Source organism: Pongo pygmaeus, chromosome 16 (assembly GCF_028885625.2).
Source record: "Pongo pygmaeus isolate AG05252 chromosome 16, NHGRI_mPonPyg2-v2.0_pri, whole genome shotgun sequence".
Lineage (NCBI taxonomy): Eukaryota > Metazoa > Chordata > Mammalia > Primates > Hominidae > Pongo > Pongo pygmaeus.
The window spans coordinates 96470734-96493985 of NC_072389.2; the positions used below are offsets into that span (position 1 = coordinate 96470734).

Here is a 23252-nt window from a genome sequence, read left to right on the forward strand (position 1 = left end):
TCCTGCCCTGGCTCTTGCCCTTGCTCTGCCCTGGCCTATGCCGCTGGAATTAGATGGTGGGTTCCTGCCCTCTGCGCCTGTCTGCTGCCTCTGAGGTGCTAACTTTGCCTTTTACAAAATTGGCCTGTGTTCCCAGTACCCTGCAGTTAGTTGGCACTCAGCAGACATGTGCTGAATGCGTGAATGAGCCTGAATTCAGTGGGTTTTCTATGGGTGATAATTTAAATTCCTAATTTTATGCCTTTGCACAGAATCTTTATCTTCTGATCCTGAGGTTTTGCTTCAAATTGATGGTGTTACTGAAGACAAACTGGAAAAATATGGTGCGGAAGTGATTTCAGTATTACAGAAATACTCTGAATGGACATCGCCAGGTTAGTATACAGCCATGTGTGTTCTCTAAAAGCCTGTTTAATGTGAAGCGATGCGTCTCACTGAATTAGAATGATGCAGTTTCCGGGTTGTGTGAATGCTTCCTACACCTCGTCACAATGACATCCAAGTCAGCCCCCAGTGGTGTGCCAGTCACCTCTGAGAGGACACTAGTGCTTATGCCCCCTGTGGGTGCCAGTTCTGAACTTACTCATAGGATACAAAAGGGGACTTTTGGGCCAGGGGTTGCTGGTTTCTGTAATGCAAGTGCTCAAGGAATCAGAGCCCTGGGTGCCAGTTCCAGATCTGCCACCATGTCATGCTGTGTGATCTTTGGCAGGCCACCAAACAGCCTCTTTGTGAATCAGGTCCCTCCACCAAGGAAGGAACATGTTATCTGACAAATATGTCTAAAGATAAAATTTAAGACTAGTGTTTAAATGTTTTGGAGAAATGAGCATGCAACTAGAATGTTATTATTGTTAGTCATTGACAGAACCTGCCTGAGTGCATCATTATCAGACGTTCCCGGAGTCACGTTAGGCCTGTCCTGTGGCACCTCTAATCATGAGCTTCATCATCATTGCAGCTTTAGAAATGATTGACCTGGGGGAAATGAGAACAACGAAGCATTTTGTTGTAGGCAATATTGAGAGCACAGAAGTCTTCTGCCCTCTGATAACATCACCATGTAATAGGACACAACAGACAAACCCGGTTCAGTGTTCTTCCTGCTTCCAGACAGGCAGTGTGGGGGTCTTCCCAAGGATGATGGAAATGATGAGCAGGATGAGATAGTTCAAGTTCTCTCTTTACCCAGTCGCTTTTTTTTTTTTTTTTTTTTGACAGTCTCACTCCAGGCTGGAGTTCAGTGGCACAATCTTGGCTCACTGTGCCTCCCAGGTTCAAGCAATTATCCTACCTCAGCCTCCCCAGTAGCTGAGACTACAGGCATGCACCACCACACCTGACTCATTTTTGTATTTTTTTGTAGAGATGGGGTTTCACTATGTTGGCCAGGCTGGTCTCGAACTTATGACCTCAAGTGATCCACCCGCCTCAGCCTCCTGAAGTGCTGGGGTTACAGGCATGAGCCACCACACCTGGTCAGGTTCTCATAAATTCTTCTATATGGTAATTAGTCCATTAAAAGCCTTGTTCCGAATACATTTTGACAGTGAGCCAGGCTTGGAGCAGCCATGGTAGAGTCCTGTGCTCTCCATGCTGCTCCTGTAGGGTGGCCTGTAGGACAAGCCAGACCAGCCAGGAAATGGAGACTGGGTCCCTGTGTGACCTATCTATAGAGAGGTTTCATGCTTTTTGGGTGCCTTGGGATGCAAATACTTATGGAAATTACCATCTTCTTTGCAAATGAGTGCTTTCATGCGGTCTCACCTCCCGCATAATATGTGACATGTTCAGCCATATTGTGCAAAGACAAGTTTTTTTGTCTGAAAAGAGTAAAATAGGGTCTAGAATTTTCTTATGCTTATTTACTAAGAAACTATTGTTCAAAGATGAGATACAGGACCGTTTGTTTCCCTTATATTGAGCTAATTTTTTCAGCACATTTAAAATAAGTAAAATTGCCTGCCATCTTTATAGCACTTGATACTTTTTGAATTGCCCACCAGCACTAACTGCCCAATCAACAACAGGAACACAGGCCATATGCGACAGTATGAGCTAAAGCTCATGTCTCTAGTTAACTTCAAGACTATCACAAATTTTTTAAATGAATTCTGATTCTCTTTTGTTAAAAATGAATTGCCATTGAACACTTTGGGGCTTTGTGAAGTGAAAAAAGGTTTGGTTCTTGCTGAATTGTTGAATCCATATGGCAGGGAAGCAGCTAGGTATCTGCCAAAATGGGCCCCTGCAGTGTGTCTCTTCATATACACTAAAAACACGTGGACCAGTGCAACATCACCTGTAAACATCTGCATTTTCCATTTGTAGCTGAAGACAGTTCCCCAGGGATAAGCCTGTCCAGCAGCAGAGGCCCCGGAAGAAGTGCCACTGAGGAGCTCGACGAGGAAATACCCGTATCTTCCCACTACTTTGCAAGTAAAACCAGAAATGAAAGGAAGAGGAAAAAGATGCCAGCCTCCCAAAGGTCTAAGAGGAGAAAAACTGCTTCCAGTGGTTCCAAGGCAAAGGGGTATGTTTTGTGATATCTTTTGAATATAGGGAACAAGGGAAGAAAGGACAAAAGTGCAACAGCTCTGCCTTGCTTTGAAGGATTTATTAAAATAAGCCATTATTAAATATTGCTAATGGAGTGACAGTTGTTAATGGAGTGACAATTAAGGTTTGATCCAAAACAAAAATATTTGCTTCAAGAAACAACAAAAAATATTTGCTTCAGATGTTTAAAACTTCTACTGACTAATAGTTATGACTAAAGTTTTCTTTTTTTTTTTTTTTTTAATTTGGGGACAAAGTCTGGCTCTGTTGCCCAGGCTAGAGTGCAGTGGCGCAATCTTGGCTCACTGCAACCTCTGCCTCCTGTACTCAAGTGATCCTCCCACCTCAGCCTCCTGAGTAGCTGGGACTCCAGGTGTATACCATCACTCCTGGCTAATTTTTGTATTTTTTGTACAGATGGGGTTTCCCCATGTTGCCCAGGCTGGTCTCAAACTCCTGAGCTCAAGTGATCAGCCCACTTTGGTCTCCCCAAAGTGCTGGATTACAGATGTGAGCCACCGCACTCAGCCTGACTAGTGTTTCTTGTTTGCAAAGATGTCTTCCATGTTGATCTTCCCTTAGATATTTGTTTGCTTGTTTGGGATGATTGCTCTTCTTAAGAGACTTTTCCACCTAAAATGCTATAAATCATACACTAGCTGAATAAATAACAAAGGGTTTTGTGTCCTCCTGGCTTTTACGATTCTGTCAGTACTTGCTCCGCTGCTTTTATTGCTGCAAAATCCCATGTATCTCCACCTTGAGGCGCGTGCACACTCCCTGCCTTTCATTAACATCTGGGAGAATCGACCTCCCAGCCTTTGCAGGGGTAGCGAGAAGAAGCCACAACAGAGAAACCAAAAGTTCAGTCAAGCCAGGCCTCTTTAGGGGTTGCGTAAATGGCTTCTGTCTTCCCCTTCCCACGTTTTCCTGGGCCGCTCGTCTGGGACATGTCTGTTCTGGGCGCTTTCTGCACACCAGGGGAACAACAAAGATAGCATGGTCTGATCTGTGTGATGATCTTGGCAGTGTCCTTCTTTCTTCATAATTGCATTGTTTCTGACAGCCCCTTTTTGGTTTTCTGCCAGGGCACCCTCTGCCTTCTGGCTAGTAGGTTAGGCCTGGCAGGAGGGAGACCATTCCATCAGTCTTGAGAATGTGACCCCAAAGTAACTGTATATTGTAACAGAATTGCTTGCAGAAAAAAGAAACCAAAAAGAAGTCCACAGTCAACTTTTGCAAGCTGTTGTGTTTTCTTTTGCAGTTTTTCTACCTCTTGTCCTTCTGAGTAATAAAAAACAAAAACTGAGTGGGGAAAGAGAAAGGAAGGCAGACATTACCAAATTGTCATTTTCTTGTTAAGTTCATAAACAAAATCTTGTATGTGCTAATCCTCCTGCCAGAGTACCGAAATGAAAGGCATTAGAAAACCTTAGTTTAATTTTGTGGTTTTGAGTGCGCAAGTGATCAGTAAATGTTCTTCAGTGAGGACATTTTCTTATTTCCATCATTTATTCCTCCGCTTTGGGAAATACTCATTTCCTCAGTAACGCACACAGAGCCGGAGACCTTAAAAGGCATCTGGCTCAACACCCCGGGTTTTTGAAGAGGAAGCTGAGGCCTGGCCTGGGGAGGGCTTATCGGAGGCCAACCCTGCCTGGTCTCAATTTCAAAGGTAGAAGCGGACACTGGCCTGCCCACACCTGCCCGGAGCACATTCACTTCTGCATGTTGCCTGTGGAGACTCCTAAAAAAACACGCATGGTCTCCCATCTCATTTTTATGTATTAGAACAAAGCCATATTGCTATTGGCTCCCTTATTTAATTTTCACAACTTTCGTTTGTAAGAGTGAAGCACTTTGCAGCATCACCTGGAACCTAATCTGATAAGAAGCAGTAAAGCTCACACTCATACCCATTTCCATGCTTGTTTTCAGTGAGCCTGGGTGTTTAAGATGGGATTTGTTGTTGTTGTTGTTGTTGTTGTTGTTGTTGTTGTTGTTGTTACGGAGTTCTGCTCTTGTCACCCAGGCTGGAGTGCAGCGGCACCATCTCGGCTCACTGCAACCTCCGCCTCCCAGGTTCAAGCTATTCTCCTGCCTCAGCCTCCCAAGTAGCTGGGATTATGGGTGCACGCCACCACGCTGGGCTAATTTTTCTATTTTTAGATGGAGTTTCACCATGTTGGCCAGGTTGGTCTCAAACTCCTGACCCCAGGTGATCTACACACCTCGGCTCCCAAAGTGCTGGGATGACAGGCATGAGCCACTGTGCCCAGCCAAGATGGGATTCTTTTTTAAGCCCTACCAGCTAAAGCCAGTGCACTGTGTGACTTTGTGTTACCCTTGGAGCAGCCTCTTTTTGCTCCACTCTCTTTTCCACCGACCCAGTCCGCTCCCCGGATTGAGAGTCCCTGTGCAGTGAAAGAATAAATGTGGCTCTCTGCCAGCAACCTTACCTCCCCACCCTACCCTCAGAGTTTTATATCTTCAGAACAACACACAATGAACCAGTTGTGTTCTGGGCTCTCTGAGTGGGAGTAAATGGATGGCCCAGGTGAAATGGAGGCTGCTGTTGGCAGATTCATTCTGTAAATCAACATAAACAGCAGGTTTTCTCTCTGGGCTTAATTTCTCAGCAGGAAATCAGCATAGGGAAACTTCAGGCTGCATCTCTGCCAGTTTAGCAGATCTCTGCCAGTTCTGCAGTAAAATTGCCTTGGAGCCAGAGTTTAAGTCATGGAGCTCCACCAGAATGTCATTACCCACATGCCCCGTGGCCCTATACCTTCAATTCAGACGGGAGGCTACTTGTATGCCCTGGTGCCGTGGAATTAATGTGGGGCCTGACATCAGCCGGTTACAGAGCAGCAGGAAAGGCTTCTGCGGGTAATGCTGCCCACAGTCACCACTGTAAACATGCCGGCCCCATAGTTTTGTTTGTTTTTATTTCATTTAGGGGTGGGAAGGGAGCTGTTATCTTAAGGTCTGCAAGGAAAGTGAGATGCTGGAAGGACTTGGTAATCGGCTCTGGTGGCTTCTTCCTTGGCTTTAGAAGGCAGTGAGTGGGAGGGAGAGCTGGCAGATCTCTGGGTGTAGGCAGGTGAGCCAGGGAGCTGCTGGACACGGCCCTGACAGAGGGCCACATCCGCAGCCTTCCTGGGGCTTCCTGGGGCTAGCCAGGAAGACGCCCAGCTTTGCCACTCCTGGCCACCCAGCTCCACCCCACACGTGCTTACCCCACCCCACACGTGCTTACCCCACAGCTGCCTTGCTCTGGACTGTACAAGTCCAGTCATTCCGGGGTGCCTGTCAGCAGGGAGCTGGGGCCTTACAGCAAGGTGTTTCACTTCTTTTATTTGGTCAGAATAGATGAGGACATGTGGACCTCAGCTCCTCTTGTAGGCTCTGGTTGTAGGCTGCCGAAGGTATGGGTGGAGAGAGGGGCGGTGGGTTGGTCACCAGTCAGAAAATTAAGAAACAGTCCTTTACATTTCAGAAAGACAAATCCAGAACAAATTTATATGAAGGGCAGCGGTCCTTTATGCCATAAGTAGTAAAGGAAACTTACCTTACCTAGGGGGTTCGCAGGCAGAAAATGCACGAGGACACATTAGGCCCAGGGAAGCGGTATTGTAGCTCTGTGCAGGTTGAGAGGAAGAAGGTCATTCATTTTTGGTTTCATATAACATTTTCATTTTTTCTTTGTCACATTTCAGGGGGTCTGCCACATGTAGAAAGATATCTTCCAAAATGAAATCCTCCAGCATCATTGGATCCAGTTCAGCCTCACATACTTCTCAAGCGACATCAGGAGCCAATAGCAAATTAGGGATTATGGCTCCACCAAAGCCTATAAATAGACCGTTTCTTAAGCCTTCGTATGCATTCTCATAACAACCGAATCTCAATGTACATAGACCCTCTTTCTTGTTTGTCAGCATCTGACCATCTGTGACTATAAAGCTGTTATTCTTGTTATACCATTTGAAATTTTTACTCGTCTCTATTAATATTTAAATAAATGCTGGGGGGTGATAGTTCTTCTTTTTAAAATAAACATTTTCTTTGGAATAAGCATGTTTTGCTGCCGCTGCAAGCATTGTGGCCGTTATTTCTCAGAACGTCTGAGGCAGCAGCTGAATCATCTCAGTGCAAGAGATTCTGAGCATAACACGAAACCCAGAAGCCAAAGGAAGAGCCACGCGTGGGCCCTTGTGAAACTAAAGCTTTTCGTGTAAGACAACACAAACAAAATTAAAAGACAAATGACGGGGAAAAGAGGAGAAAATACATTACAAAGGATTAGTATCCATCATACCAAATACCTGTGAACCAGTCAGAAACATCCCAGGGGACAGGTGGACCAAGGATGTGAACGGGCTAGTCACAGAAGAAAAAATACACATGCTCATGGCCAGGCGCTGTGGCTCACGCCTGTGATCCCAGCACTTTGGGAGGCCAAGGCAGGTGGATCACGAGGTCAGGAGTTTGAGACCAGCCTGACCAACATGGTGAAACCCTGTCTCTACTAAAAATACAAAAATTAGCCAGGTGTGGTGTACAGGCACGCCTGTAGTCCCAGCTACTCAGGAGGCTGAGGCAAGAGAATCGCTTGAACCCAGGAGGCGGAGGTTGCAGTGAGCCAAGATCATGCCACTGCACTCCAGCCTGGGTGACAGAGCGAGACTCTGTCTCAAAAAATATATATATATATACATGCTCTGCAAATATGTGAAAATGGTCAATCTCCATGAATAAAACTATGATAAAACCATGTGAGACCATTCTTTTGCCTACAAATTATCAACACTGGATAATATCCCAGTATTTGGGGTCAGTGAGAAAGATTGGCAGATTGTTTGGGTGGGCATGTGTGGCAGTTGCTGTAGTCCTTTGGTATTGTGGTGGCCTCATTTTTCAGGATGCTCCATAATGGGCCAGTTGGCCCCAGCATCTTAGGTAGGATTTTGGCCTCTCTTGCCTGAACTCCAGTGGCCCCATTTTTGGAGACATGGGTTTCTCAGCTGTAGGTCACCTTTGGGTGCCATGCAGCGAGAAAGTGTCATAAGACACAAAACACACACCTTGGCCTGCCCTTTGTGTGGTGTTACCTGTGACCTTACTCAGGAGGGTGTAGCTGGGAAGACCCTGCCCGTGCCAAAGCCAAAGCTGTGAAGAGGGGATTGATTGGAAGCCGTGTGGCCTCCGCCTGAGGACTCAGTCCTGAGAGGAACCCTGCACCCACCCTGAAGATCCACCCTTGTGGTAGCACACTGACTTCCTGCCTCCTCGGCTGCCTGTGAGCCCCAACTGCCGCCTGTGGGCTTTTGGCTCCGCGTTTAATGGGGGGGGACTGGCCAGGCGAGTTTGCTGAGGGCTGAGTGCCGTTAGCACGGATGCGTTCCGGATCTGACATTTTCAGAGGCCATCCTTCTGGCCAGAAGAACCTTCTCTGGTGATGAGAAGTGGAAAGGAGACAAAGTAGCCAGAAGTTGAGACCCCTGGGGTAATGTCCCCAGCATGAGGCCACCTTGGAGAGTTGCTGATCCAGCCGGGCATCTGGCAGGAGGCATGTCCGTTCCACCTGCGGCAGCAGCTCTGGCCTTGGTGGTGGGGGTGGACTCCGGCACAGACAGGTCACTGCTGGGCTCTGACCTCATCCACTCGTTCCTTCTGGAGATGGAGCTTATCCCTCAGGGTCGCAGGCTGTGCCTCCAGGGGCTCCCAGGGCTGTGGGGGAACAGATGAAAATAACGTGCGTGGGGCCTGAAGGTGGAGAGCAGAGGCCGTGTGGGGCCCACACTACCTACAGCCCTTCCCCGTGTCCTGGGAAGATGACAGGGTGACTCGCCCCTGCCTCCCAGCAAGGAACCTGAGGCCTAGAGACCTCTGATTTGCCTAAGCTCAAATGACCACAAGTGGCAGAGCCAGGCCCCACACCCAACTCTTGAAAACATTCTAGGTTGAAACAGGCTCTGCTCAGTTTCTCAGGACCCAGGAGCAGGCACAGAAAATGCAAGTGGCCTCCTTCCTCCAGCTCATCTTCCAGTCCTCTCAGACCCCCAGGGAAGCTCTGCATTCGCCCAGCGCAACCCCAGGAGGGCAGGAGCAGGCAAACTTTCCCTGAACCGATGCCAAGGCTTTGAAGCCAAAGACGGGTCCATGGTGACGGCAAAGCTGCTCTGGGCTGGGCCCTGCTGGTGGCCCTCCATGGGCACAAATCGCCACCACCTGGGATAGGAGAGGGCACAAGTCCACCAAGGAGTACCAGCCTGGGACCCATCACGGGCCCATCCTCCCCTAGGTACAGGAAGGCCTGACTCTCCCACACTCACTTGTCACCCTTCTGGAGGGCACAGGCAGGACTGGAATCTGGCTCTGTAGCTGCACATATGCCCTGCTGAGGCCCTCACACTACAGAACGCTGGCAGGCAGGCCCTTGCTCACCTCCAGGGACAGAGAACCCACCACTCTCAGAGGAAAAGAACAAGCACGGAGAGCCCCTCACCCCACCGGCTCCGTGCCAAGGGCTGTTTCGGGAACTCAGGTAATTCACTTCTTCCATCCCTCCCGCCGCCCTGGGAGGCAGGCACATGATGTTGGCCTTTTTTATGCAGAAACCGGAATTCAGAGAGGTTATGTAACTTGCCCAAATCCACGCAGCTAGGAAGTGGTAGTAAGTAGGGTAACACACATCTCGATTTGCCCTGAAGAGTCCCAGTTTACATCCGTTGTCCTGGTGTGATAATTAACACAGCTCATTTTCATTCTCAAAAGTGCTCCAGTTCAGACAACAAGTTCAGTGGCATCAAGAATCTGAGCTCTTTCCCTGAACTATCCAACCTCTTCTCCCAACCCCACTTTCCACCCAGAGCCTCAGTGGCCACCTGCTGTCACCTGTTGGAAACTCCCGGCCTCTGCTGCAGGCTCCAGGGACAGAGGCTGCAGAATTATCAGCCAGCATCGCTGAGCTGTGGCTTTTCTCCAGAAGAGGAGGCGGAGGCTGTGGTCCAGGCCTTCTCACTCTTCTTGAGAAACTGCTGCTTCTCCCACTCCTGCAGCCGTCTGGAACTGCTCTGAGGCCCCGAGGCCCACCTTGTCCTTTGGAGGCTCCCAGAGTCCCAGCCCAGCTCTTTCTCTGGCTCGGAGCTGCTGCCTGGGTGGGGAGCAGCAGGCAGCAGCTGTCAACCTCCTCCAGCCTGGGACCCACCGCTGGCAGAGACAATGGCCGATGGGTCTTCTGTGGCAGCTGGGGCAGAATCCCCAGGGGCTCCAGCAGCCACTTCTCCCTCCGTGCAGCTGCCACAGCCCCGTGTGGCCTCAAAGCCAGGGCTCAGAGAAGCCAGCTGGTGGGGTGCACCCAGGGGACTCAAGCCTGGCCCAGACCCTGCTAGGTGCTCCAGTTCATGAGTGCAGCAACCACTAGGAGGCAGGGGCTTGACTCTGCAGCTGTGCAGGGCACACCCAGGACTTCGGGGACAAGGCCCTCGGCCTGCAGAAGGCTCCTGCTTTCCAAAACGCACTCACTCTGCTGTTCCTCCTACCCGGGAAAGGCTCCTCGGCTGGCCCACGCTCCCTGTTGGCAGGAGACGAAGGAGGAAGTGAGAAAACCCTCCCTGGTTGGGGTGGGCTGTGTACCCTGCCCCACAGGGTCACCACTGGGAAGGACAGGACAAGAAGGTACACAGAAGCCAGAAGTAGAGTCCAGAAAGCCCCAGCCATGCCGAGGTGTCCCCGAACAGGCCAGAGGCTGGTCCCTGTAGCTAGCCAAGGTGAAGGTTGAGGTTTTGGCATCATCGCAGCTCAACTGTGTGGTTCCACGGCCCCACAGAGGGTTCGGTGACCCCTGGGAAGGTGCCGAGATGGCACTCTGATGGTCTCTAGGCTCAGGTCTATTCAGGATGTGGGAGTTCACCCCAGAAAGCCTGTCTGTCCCCATGGGTCCCACACACAGGGCCTGTAACACACACAGGCCACAGGCGTCTGCCTGTCCTGGCCCCATCTACTCAGTCCCTGCCAGGAGCCACAAGGCCCCATGAAGGTCAGGCCCTGGCACTATGCCTGGGCCAGGAGTGGAGCAGAGAGCTCAGGTCCCTGCTTCCTGTAGGGAAGACTCTCCTCAGTAGGATAGAACCTGGAGCAGGAACCCTTGGGGTGGGAGGTGGCAATGGTGCCCCGGGAACTGCTGACGTGGAGTAAGGGTCTGAAGAGCCACCACTACCAGACCTGAAACCCCCGCCTGGAAGGAAGGACATCAGAGACACTGAGGGACACCGGGACTTCTGCCCAGAGCCCTGCTCGGGCTCAGAAAGGGGTGGCCCCCTGCGCTGTGGCTCCCACCGCTGTGGGAGCATTGAGATGCTGTGACGGGGAGGCAGTTAACACTGCTAACCCCAAAGATGAACTCAGCAGTCAGCACCAGGGAGATTGGCGGTCAGCCCACGCCAGCCCCACCACAGACACCCGCCTGCATGGCTGGATGTGCATATGAGGACAGAGACCCGTGCGGCCACTGTCGCCACCAGGTCCCTTGCACCCAATGGGAGCCAGTCTGGAGTGGGCGGGACCTGGCCCCTTCCTCAGCCATGGAGTGCCCTTGGCAAGTTCTGTGGCCTCTCAGAGTCCCAGTGTCTCATCTGCACCATAAACATGCCACTTGGTCCTGGCCTCCAGGGCTGCTGTGGCATCCTTTTGGTCAGATATTCCACAAACATTTCTTGACCAGAGCAGAGCTCCAGGCATGGTTCAGCCTTCAACCAGGGCACACGCAGGGAGGGAAACGCCCCGGGGGGAGGGGAGAGCAGTGTTGGAGTATGTGGGGTGGGGGTGAAGACCCCAGGGCACCTGGGCCAGCGGGAGTTGGGGAGGGTGCCCAGGAGGCTGAAACGGCCAAGTGACCTCCAGGCTGACCATCCCAGTGTGCAGCCACCCCCGCTGAAGCCACCCTGTGCTCCTTTGTGGTCCCTCCTCACCTAGGAAGAGCAGAAAGGACACAGCGCCCACCTGCAGGACCCCCTTCTTGGGCAGAAAGCGCCCTGTGCCAGCCTGGCCACCGCCTCACTGTGAGGACATGTGCACTCTGGGCTGGGCCACCTGCCTGTATGAGCTCCAGCCCAGCGAGCGGCACAATGGGGATGACCCCAGCACACCTGCCAGGACCCCCGCCCCACAGAGCCTGCCACTCCCTCCACAGGCCTCAGCTTAGGGTCTGCACCTTTGCCCCAGATCTGGGTTCCAGCCCCAGGGACTTGGCACACAGCAGGTGCCTAAAACAGCTTGTTGGATGGACAGATGAGCGGATGGGTGGGTGAGTGGGTGAAGGGGCGCTGTGAAGACATCTGTTTCACTGCCTTCTCATGGGAGGATAAGACAGAAGGAGGAGACGGGGCCTCAGGCCAGCAGGGCCTTAAAATCCTGCAGCCCCATGGCCAGCACCAGGCCAGTGGGGACGGTGCCCCAGGTCACCGAAGGCTCTCTTGTTACTTCTGCTGGCTTCATCTGGACAATTAGAAACTGCTTTCCAGCTGGCTGCAGTTTTCACTTAGATTTTCTTCTTCTTTTTTTTTCTTTTGAGACAGAGTCTCACTCTGTCACTCAGGCCAGAATGCAGTGGCATGGTGGCGTGTTCTTGACTCACTGCAACCTCTGTCTCCTGGGTTCAAGCGATTCTCCTGCCGAGTAGCTGGGATTACAGGCGTGCACCACCACATCTGGCTAATTTTTGTGTTTTTAGTAGAGGCAGGGTTTCACCATGGGGGCCAGGCTGGTCTCACACTCCTGACCTCAGGTAATCTGCCCGCCTCAGCCTCCCAAAGTGCTGGGATTACAGACGGGAGTCACCATGCCCAGCATAGGTTTTCTTTTCCTTTCTGTTTTTTATTTTTGTTGCTGTTGTTGTTGTTGTTTGAGACAGAGTCTTGCTCTGTTGCCCAGGCTGGAATGCAATGGCGCGATCCCGGCTCACTGCAACCTCTGCCTCCTGGGTTCAAGCAATTCTCCTGCCTCAGCCTCCTGAGTAGCTGGGATTACAGGCACCCGCCACCACACCCAGCTAATTTTTTGTATTTTTAGTAGAGAAGGGTTTTCACCATGTTGGCCAGGCTGGTCTTGAACTCCTGACCTCAGGTGATCCACCCGCCTGGGCCTCCCAAAGTGCTGGGATTACAGGCGTGAGCCACCGTGCCTGGCCTAGGTTTTCTTTTGCTTGTATACTAATGTTTTTGGCCGGTTGGCACCTTGTTTGTGCTGAAATAGCAAGCCAGTTTCCTCACTTTGGAGCTGCATTGTCTATCATGTGAAGATGTTCATAACCACCAGTGTCTGCTTCTAGCTCTCTTTCCTATCCTTTGCTTCTGGAGTTTACTTGTGTGTGAAGAAGGCTTTTGTGGGGATCAAGGTACATGGAGCAGTTGGGAGGTGAAAGTTTGTCACTGGGTCCTACCTGTGCAGAACTTCAGTCCCAGCCGAGAAAGCAAGGGCCAGGGCAGTAGTTCTCAAAATTGTGTTAGCCTCAGTCACCTGGAGGGCTGGTTGTGGCATGGCTTCCGATGCAGCACGTCTGGGGTGCGCCCCAAGGGTGTGCATTTCCACCGGGCCTCCTGGTGGTCTCGATGCTGCCAGCCCCAGGTGAATACAAACCACAGCTGCTGGGAATTTTAGCATTGAGGTCTTGGGCAAAGCATTCTCTTCTCCTTCATTTTTGGTTTCCCATCTGCAAAAGTGAGGGAGTAGGGTGCAGTGGCTCACACCTGTAATCTCAGCACTTTGGGAAGCCAAGGTTGGAGGATCACCTGAGCCTAGGAGTCTGACACCAGGCTGGGCAACATAGCAAGACCCCCGTCTCCACAAAAAAATTTAAAAATTAGCCCAGTTGGTGATGTACACCTATAGTCCTAGCTACTCAGGAGGCTGAGGCAGGAGGATCTCTTGAGCCTAGGGAAGTTGAGGCTGCTGTGAGCCGTAAGCCATGACCATACCACTGCACGCCAGCCTGGGCAACAGAGTGAGACCCTGTCTCAAAAAAAAAAGTGAGGGCATTAGACTTCGTGACAGCTGTCACCTCCATCCTCAAGTTGGACAAGCCTGTTGGGGTGGGCTGGGGATCCGTGGGAGGGAGGGTGTCTGAGAATGTGGAAGTGGAACAGCCTTGCACGGGAGCCGTTTTCAGGAAAGGGACTCATGACAAAGCCAGGGTTCTAAGCCCCTTCCAACACCAAAGGGCCTCTTAGAGAGAGACTCAGAACTTAAAGGGAGACTCGGCAACCAGGAAGCAAGAAGCAAAAGCACCACTCCCAGCAGGCATTTTGCAGTGTATGAGAGCAAAGGAAACCTCCTTTAAAACTCTGGAAACAAGCATAAACTGATATTTCCCAAGCCCTGCCAGCCTGGGAGTCAAATGAGGTCATGTTACCACCCAAATCTGCCTGAGAACAGAGTCCTGTCTCCCTGCTGGGCCAGGCAAATGCCACTTCAAGATACAGTCTGTTGAGAACCCCTAGACTGGGACCTTAGGCTGCAACGTGTGATAAAGGCTTTCTAGAAAAATGCAATTGCAGGGTTTGTCTAGAGCCCGCTCTTCTTGCCTGGTCCCCAGCAGGATCCAATGGCCTGAGCGGGAAACAGACTCAAGTCCCAGAACAGGATTGGGGACAGCCTCACCTACCAATCTACCAATTTCCTTTCTATTCTTTTTTTTTTTTTTTTTTTTTTGGAGACAGGCTCTCGCTCTGTTACCCAGGCTGGAGTGCAATGGCGCGATCTTGGCTCACTGCAACCTCTACCTCCTGGGTTCAAGTGATTCGTGTACCTCAGCCTCCCAAGTAGCTGGGACTACAGGTGCCAGCCACCACGCCCAGCTAATTTTTGTATTTTTAGTAGCAACAGAGTTTCACCATGTTGGCCAGGCTGGTCTTGAACTCCTCACCTCAGGTGATCTGCCCACCTCAGCGTCCCAAAGTGCTGGGATTACAAGCATGAGCCACCATGCCAGGGCTACAATTTCTTAGACTATTGAATGGCCCTAGAGTCAGATTGCTTGGGGTCAAAGGCCACTTTTACCACCTGCTGTGTGACCTTCAGCCCTTGAGCAAGTTATTTAACTTCTCTGTGCCTCAGGGAGCTCATAACAGCACTATACTGTGGGGTCGTGCCAGATCTGTCCCATAGACCCTGGCCAATGGATGAAATGAGTACTCAGACACAGGTATGCAGTGTAAGAGCAGGTAGGTGACTGCCTGGCTCTAGTGGCCAGAGAGCAGCCCCAAGAAGCTGGAGCTGCTTGCTTTTATTCACTGCAGGCACAATGCGGAAAACCTGGAGCCGACACGACCTGCAGGTAATTAACAATTATTGTGGCCGGGCACAGTGGCTCACGCCTCTAATCCCAGCACTTTGGGAGGTTGAGGCAGGTGGATCATGAGGTCAGGAGTTGAAGACCCGCCTGGCCAAGACGGTGAAACTCCGTCTCTACCCAAAATACAAAAATTAGCTGGGAGTGGTGGCACGCGCCTATAATCCCAGCTACTCAGGAGGCTGAGGCAGGAGAATTGCTTGAATCCTGGTGGGGCAGAGGTTGCAGTGAGCTGAGATAGTGATACTGCACTTAAGCCTAGGTGACAGAGTGAGACTCCATCTCAAAAAAAAAAAAGTATTGTTCCCCTTTCAGGGAACCTCACACGCGCATGATCAAAAGTCACTTCCTGGTCAACATAAATAAACAAGCCTTTTAAGATAAATTCCCCCACACTCCCTTGTACCTACTCCTTGCCCTCTGCCTCAGGGTTATAGAACAGCTGCCTTCAGTTATTCTCCCCCAGGGCTCTGTAAAACCTTCTGACTTTTCAGAAGGTTTGCATCCTTTCCCTATAGTTTTTCCCACCACTCTGACAGATCCCCCACAGGGTCGACTGGGGGATTATGAAGACTAACAGGATAATGCCTGCTCAGCCCATAACGGAGTGTTTGGCTCTCAGTGAAGGTTATTGTACCATAATATGTAGACACTGTATGTACTCATTATTTGCCACATATATTTGTGCAGAAGTTGATTGGTGAATAAACAGGACATCGTTTTCACTCAGTGGGTCTCAGTCATTCTCAACCTAATCCTTTTATGGAATCAGTCTCAAAAAAAGAAGCCTCCTTCAGGCATGGCTACACCCAGCTATCCAACCATAATGTAAGCATCCAGGTTTTGGAGGTCTGGAAATTGGCAAAACAGGTAGACAACACCCCATAACATAGGTCTCAATCCAGGCTCTAGGAACCCCGGAAAATCCTGAAATAGATGTCAGAGGGTATCTAAACCCCTCAAGTGCATGTATTATTCTTGTGTGTCTCTGCAGATTTCTGGGAAAGAGACCACCATTTTTCTCAGGTTGTCAAAGGAGCCAGCAACCCCCGAAAGTTGTAAGATTCTGCCTCAAGGAAGATGATGCAGGCCTCAGCAGGTGCCCTCAACAGCACAGACACTCGCAGGGACACTCTGGGCACCCTCAGGCACCAAAGCAGTGGGGCAAAGATGAGAGTGGCTCACTCCACATCTCCTTTGCTGAGAGCCAAGCCCTCTCCAAAGCCAGGAGAAAGCAACAAAATCAGAGGGCAGTGCACACTCTGAAGTATGAAACCCTGGCGAGGAAGCATCATTACAATTAGCCGTGATGACAGGCTGCCTATGATCTTAGGACACACAGTGGTTCTGCGTCATCACAAACAGCAAGGGGTTCAGGAGGCAGCCAGTCGGCAGGGGACAGGACATGGTGAGAGGTTGACAGTGTGCTAGCAGCCCTCGCAGCCCTCGCTCGCTCTCGGTGCCTCCTTGGCCTTGGCGCCCACTCTGGCCACGCTTGAGGAGCCCTTCAGCCCGCCACTGCACTGTGGGAGCCCCTTTCTGGGCTGGCCAAGGCCGGAGCCGGCTCCCTCAGCTTCCCGGGACGTGTGGAGGGAGAAGCGCGGGCGACAACCGGGTCTGCGCGCGGCACTTGCGGGCCAGCGCGAGTTCCGGGTGGGCGTGGGCTCGGCGGCCCGGGCCGGCCCACAAGCCCTGGGCAGTGAGGGACTTAGCACCTGGGCCAGCAGCTGCTGTGCTTGATTTCTCCCCGAGCCTTAGCTGCCTCCCCTCGGGGCAGGGCTTGGGACCTGCGGCCCGCCATGCCTGAGCCTCCTCCCCAAGGCTGTGGGCTCCTGCACGGCCCAAGCCTCCCCGACGAGTGCCACTCCCTGCTCCACGGCGCCCAGTCCCATCGACTGCCCAAGGGCTGAGGAGTGTGGGTGCACAGCGCAGGACTGGCAGGCAGCTCCACCTGCGGCCCCGGTGCAGGATTCCCTGGGTGAAACCAGCTGGGCTTCTGAGTCTGGTGGGGACTTGGAGAATCTTTATGTCTAGCTAAGGGATTGTAAATGCACCAATCAGCACTCTGTATCTAGCTCAAGATTTGTAAACACACCAATCAGCACCCTGTGTCTAGCTCAGGGTTTGTGAATGCACGAATCGGCACTCTGTATCTAGTTAATCTGGTGGGGACTTGGAGAATCTTTATGTCTAGCCAAGGGATTGTGAATGCACCAATCAGCACTCTGTATCTAGCTCAAGGTTTGTAAATGCACCAACCAGCACTCTGTATCTAGCTCAGGGTTTGCAAATACACCAATCGACACTCTGTATCTAGCTAATCTAGTAGGGAGGGGGAGAACTTTTGTGTCTAGCTCAGGGATTGTAAATGCACCAATCAGCACCCTGTCAAAAAGGACCAATCAGCTCTCTGTAAAACAGGCCAATCGGCTCTCTGTAAAATGGACCAATCAGCAGGATGTGGGTGGGGCCAGTAAGAATAAAAGCAGGCTGCCCAAAGCAGCAGTGGCAACTTGCTGGGGTCTTTTTCAGGGCTGTAGGAGGTCTGTTGTTTTGCTGATTGTGATAAAGCTTGCTGTTGCTCAGTCTTTGCATCAACACTGCTTTTATGAGCTGTAGCACTTACCGTGAAAGTCTGTAGCTTCACTCCTAAAGCCAGTGAGAGCAAGAACCCACCGGAAGGAAGGAATAACTCCAGATGCGCGCTGCCTTAACAGGTGTAATACCGCGAAAGTCTGTAGCTTCACTCTTGAGCCAGCGAGACCACGAACCTACCAGAAGGAAGAAACTCCAAACACATCCGAACGTCAGAAGGAACAAACTCTGGCCACGCCGTCTTTAAGAACTGTAGCACTCACCGCAGCACTCACCGCGAGGGTCCGCGGCTTCATTCTTGAGGTCGGTGAGACCAAGAACCCAATTCCAAACACAATGGGATCTGCATGCAGTCCATGGGGTAGTTCAGACCAAACGGCCAGGTGTGGCACCACAGGTGCTCCGAGCACTTGGTCTCTCTGAGCTTCTCTCTCTCACCTGGGAAGTGGGATTCTAGGGAAGATGGGTAGCGGTGACCTACCCCACTTTCCTCCACGGTTGCTGTGAAGAGCCTAGAAGCCATGGATGTGGGCGACGCATCAGAGGTCAACTTCAGAAGCAGCAGGCGCTGGGTAGCCACATTGACACCCCACACCAGCGCTTGCTCCTGGGTCCAAGGGGGTCGTGACAGTCCTTGCCACAGGGATGCAGAGTCTGCAATGTGCAAACGTGCTTCGTGCGCATTGGGAGCCTGGCAAGCTGTCACCCTTGTCATAATTCACGCTCCCCGCGGACACTTGGGGGCTGCTGTGGGCAACCCCCCACACCCCACTTTTGGTCAGGGCTATGCCAGCAGCTGGATAATAGAGGGGATGTTGGGGCCGGGTGGGAGGTGGGAAAGGAGAAGGGAAATTTAGCAAGGAAAGAGCAGAAACGTCCCAGAGAAATTAAATTGCAGTTTTGTAATGAACAGCGAGAGTCTTTTTTCCCATATCCTCACTGAAAAATTCCAATACAATCTTTGCCATCTTGTGTCATGGATCTATTTTGAGCTCCCTCGCGGTTCCTGAGCTCCTGTGCTTAGAGTGCCCCAGGCTCTGCCTTCCGGGTTCAAGTCATTATTTTTTTCTGGAGATGGAGTCTCACTCTGTGGTCCTAGGCTGGAGTGCAGTGGCATGATATCGGCTCACTGCAACCTCCGCCTCCGGAGTTAAAGTGGTTCTCCTGCCTCAGCTTCCCAAGTAGCTGGGATTACAGGTGCACGCCACCACGCCTAATTTTTGTATTTTTAGTAGAGGTGGGGTTTCACCGTGTTGTGCAGGCTGGTCTCAAACTCCTGGCCTCAAATGATCCACCCAACTAGGCCTCCCAAAGTGCTGGGATTACAGGTGTGTGAGCCACCGTGCCCGGCCCTGCGGTTTTTGTATCTCAGCTCAGCTCTTCATATGAATTCATCCTCACAACCGTAGGGGATTGAGGGGGGTCCGGTAGTTTTTCCCTTTTCACAGCCAAAGCAGCCGAATCACCAAGGCCGTGAAACAAAGTAGGATCTGCCTGATGTTCACCAGGCTGGCCCCGCCAGGTCACTGCAAAGTGGGGCAAGATGAGAACAGGGACAGGGGCTGATGACGCCCAGGGCACCCCAGCAGGACATCCTGGCCCAACTGCCTTCCAGGGTCCCGGTCAGAGAGCCAAGCTTTGCTACTAGTTATGGCCCAAGTAGCCTGTAGCTTCTTCCCCGGATGGATGTGGGATCCTCCCAGGAAAGCCTGACCCATCCTAATCCCAGTCTCCCCACCTTTTCTGATGCTGCTTCCTTACCCGGACCTCTCCACCCACTGCTCGGCCCACGCTCACCACTGGGCTCAGCTCTGCTGGGACACTGCTGCCCGGACAGTGCGTGGATGGGAGCGGGGCAGGGACGAGGGGAGGTGGAGGGGTCACTGCTCCTGGGAGGGCTGCGATTGGCAGTGAGCCGTTGGCCTCGCCACCTTCCCTCCATGAGGTTCAAGATTAATGTTCCCATGGGAACGCCACAACCATTTCTTCTGTGAGGCCCGGAAATGGGAATGGGTTCCTCATACTAAAGACAAATACTTTCCTGGCCAGGTGCGGTGGCTTGCGCCTATAATCCCAGCACTTTGGGAGGCCGAGGCAGGCGGATCACTAGAGGTCAGGAGTTCGAGACCAGCCTGGCCAACAGGGTGAAACCTTATCTCTACTAAAAATACAAAATTAGCGGAGCATGGTGGTACATGTCTGTAGTCCCAGCTACTCGAGAGGCTGAGGCACGCGAATTGCTTGAACCCAGGAGGTGGAGGTTGCAGCAAACCGAGATCATGCCACTGCACTCCAGCCTGGGGGACAGAGTGAAAGTCTGTCTCAAAAAAATATTAAAATTTAGCCGGGTGCAGTGGCTTATGCCTGTAATCCCAGCACTTTGGGAGGCCGAGGTGGGCAGATCACGAGGTCAGGGGATCGAGAACATTCTTGCTAACATGGTGAAACCCTTTCTCTACTAAAAATACAAAAATTAGCCGGGTGTTGTGGCACATGCCTGTAGTCCCAGCTACTTGGGAAGCTGAGGCAGGAGAATCACTTGAACCCAGAAGGTGGAGGTTGCAGTGAGCTGAGATTGCGCCACTGCACTCCAGCCTGGGCGACAGAGCAAGACTCCGTCTCAAAAAAAAAAAAAAAAAAAAAAAATTTAAGACCTTCCTGCTCCCTGAAGTGGGCCATCCTGATCCCAGCCCCCAGGTCTGGAGTCAGCATTTCCAGTTCTTCAAACCTGCTTGTTGCTGATGTGCTGGGTGACCTTGGGCAAGTCACTTCACCTCTCTGTGCCTCAGAGGCCTCACCGATAGAATGACCCTTATTGGAAGCTGATAATCAGATTGGCCCACCCACTTGGACATTCCAGGACTGTTCAATTTCAGTGCCATATGGACTTATATAAGCAGGGCTGCATTTCTTTAATTTGAGTAAAATGCAAATACTCCTGGTGGATGAGTCAGCACTTTTCAACCCCAAGCCTGCTCAGGCGCATCACTTGGGCGGGAGGGAGAGGTCCCACCCAGACCCACAGACCTCTGCTCTTGGGGTGGACAGTCCCTGGAGATTTGCATTTTGCAGAGACTCCTGAGGAGGGGAGTTCAGACTTTAGAAGACAGAATGAGGGGAGAACTCCCCCACCCCAATAGCTGACCACATGCACAACAATGACAAATTTTTGGGAAAAGAGTGAGCCAACAGGCCGAGGTGGGTGGATCACCTGAGGTCAGGAATCCGAGACCATCCTGGCAAACATGGTGAAACCCCATCTCTACTAAAAATACAAAAATGAGCTGGCTGTGATGGTACACTTGTGGTCCCAGCTACTCAGGAGGCTGAGGCAGGAGAATTGCTTGCACCCAGGAGGCAGAGGTTGCAGTGAGCCGAGATTTTGCCACGGCACTCCAGTCTGGGTGACAGAGTGAGAAGGGGCCTCCAGGGCTATCGCGTTCAGCTGCTGGGGTGAGGAGTAGGGCAGAAGGGGCTGGGCACAGGATGTTTAGGGGATGACAGGACAGAGAAGACCTGTGGCCCCCAGCAGCATGGCCTCAGCTGGGGGGACTTTCCCACCCACGTCTGTGCACTCAGGCTACCCAACTGAAAACGATGCAGCCTCAAAACTGCCCTTCTGCGGGGAAGACAGGAAGGTTCCCGTAGCTGAACAAGTAAAACGTCAGGAGTTAGCTAACCGAGCAAGGTGAAAACAACTTGCAACGCCTCCCTACACGCAAGTGCTAGGAAAGGGAAGGAAATCACAGGGGGCACAGCTGAAAGCCAGCAGAGCCAAGGACCTGAGCGGCTTTCTTGGAACTGATAACTTCGCGCTAGACAAAAGTGAATGAGAATATGAACCAGGTATAAAAAGCACGAACCGGGGGCAGTGGTGCACGCCTGTCAGCCCCACCTGCTAGGGGGGCCAGGTGGGAGGATCACTTGAGCCCAGGGGTTTGAGACCAGCCTGGGCAACCTTGTGAAGCCCCATTTCTTAAAAAAAAAAAAAAAAAAATGTTGAATGAAAAGAGCACAAAGAAGAGATGACAGGCCAGGCACGGTGGCTCATGCCTGTAATCCCAACACTTTGGGAGGCCAAGGCGGGCAGATCACCTGAGGCCAGGAGTTCGAGACCAGCCTGGCCAACATGGTGAAACCCTGTTTCTACTAAAAATACAAAAATTAAGCAGGTGTGGTGGTGGGCGCCTGTAATCCCAGCTACTCAGGAGGCTGAGGCAGGAGAATGGTGTGAACCCGGGAGACAGAGGTTGCAGTGAGCCAAGATTGCACCACTGCACTCCAGCCTGGGTGACAGAGGGAGACTCCGTCTCAAAGAAAAGAAAAAAAGGAGAGATGACAAAAAATATATATATATATATATCAGGAAATGCAAAGAAACTGCAGAGGGGAGGAAATGCATTAACCAAAACAGGACCATGACACATCTAAATGCAGAGTTACAACATAGTACATGCATCCGAAAAGCAAGGGAATAGTGTGGGAGAGAAACTTGAAATAATTGCAGTGAATTTAGAGAAAAAGAACAAATAAATTAAAACAATTAGAGAGAAAATGACCATTATGGGTCCCAGACCTTCCAACATCATCAGGGTGACTGGACTCCCTGAAGTAGATTATCCAACAACTGAAACAAAAAGCTGTTTAGAGAAAGTCTTCCTGAAACGAAGAACCAACTCTACAGACTGCGAGGGCATGACTACTCCACGGAAGCAAATTCAGAATGACCAACGTAGGAACATACTGGCTGAGTTAGTGAACTTTTTTTTTTTTTTTTTTGAGACAGAGTTTCGCTCTTGTTGCCCAGGCTGGAGTGCAATGGCAAGATCTCGGCTCGCCACAACCTCTGCCTCCCGGGTTCAAGCGATTCTCCTGCCTCAGCCTCCCGAGTAGCTGGGATTACAAGCATATGCCACCATGCCCGGCTATTTTTGTATTTTTAGTAGAGACAGGGTTTCTCCATGTTGGTCAGGCAGGTCTCCAACTCCCAACCTCAGGTGATCAGCCCGCCTTGGCCTCCCAAAGTGCTGGGATTACAGGCATGAGCCACTGCGCCCTGCCAAGTTACTGAACTCTAAGGATAAAGAAAAAAACTCTTCAGACACCTGGACAAAATGTCGTTAAAGAATGGAATGGAAGGCCGGGTGTGGTGGCTTAAGCCTGTAATCCCAGCACTTTGGGAGGTTGAGGCGGGCAGATCACCTGAGGTCAGGAGTTCAAGACCAGCCTGACCAACATGGAGAAACCCCCTCTCTACTAAAAATGCAAAATTAGCTGGGCGTGGTGGCGCATGCCTTTAATCCTAGCTACTGGGGAGGCTGAGGCAGGAGAATCGCTTGAACCCCGGAGGCAGGGGTTGCTGTGAGCGGAGATCGCGCCATTGCACTCCAACCTGGGCAAGAAGAGCAAAACTCCATCTCAAAAATAAATAAATAAATAAAAAATAAAAATACAAAAATTATCCAGGCGTGGTGGTGCGTGCCTGTAATTCCAGCTACTTGGGAGGCTGAGGCAGGAGAATCACTTGAACCCGGGAGGCAGAGGTTGCAGTGAATCAAGATCACACCACTGCACTCCAGGCTGGGCAACAAGAGTGAAACTCTGCTTCAAAAAAAAAAAAAGAATGGAATGGAATCTATTTCAATTTCATTATAAGGCTAAATGCTGATAGCCAGGCGTGGTGGCTCATGCCTGTAATCCCAACATTTTGAGAGGCCAGGACGGGTGGATCACTTGAGCTCAGGAG

General features: G+C 51.4%; 1 protein-coding gene across 3 annotated transcripts in view; it reads left to right on the forward strand.

Moving 5' to 3' along the window:
* Positions 1-6538, forward strand: part of BLM (BLM RecQ like helicase) — a 101416-nt gene extending 94878 nt beyond the window's left edge. For all 3 annotated transcript variants that reach the window (XM_054451353.2, XM_054451354.2, XM_054451355.2), the window contains 3 exons: positions 252-374; positions 2332-2533; positions 6279-6538. In XM_054451353.2, coding sequence (XP_054307328.1) covers positions 252-374; positions 2332-2533; positions 6279-6456 — 503 coding nt within the window. In that variant the 3' untranslated portion in view covers positions 6457-6538. The remainder of the gene's footprint in view (positions 1-251; positions 375-2331; positions 2534-6278) is intronic.
* The last annotated feature ends 16714 nt before the right edge of the window (positions 6539-23252 follow it).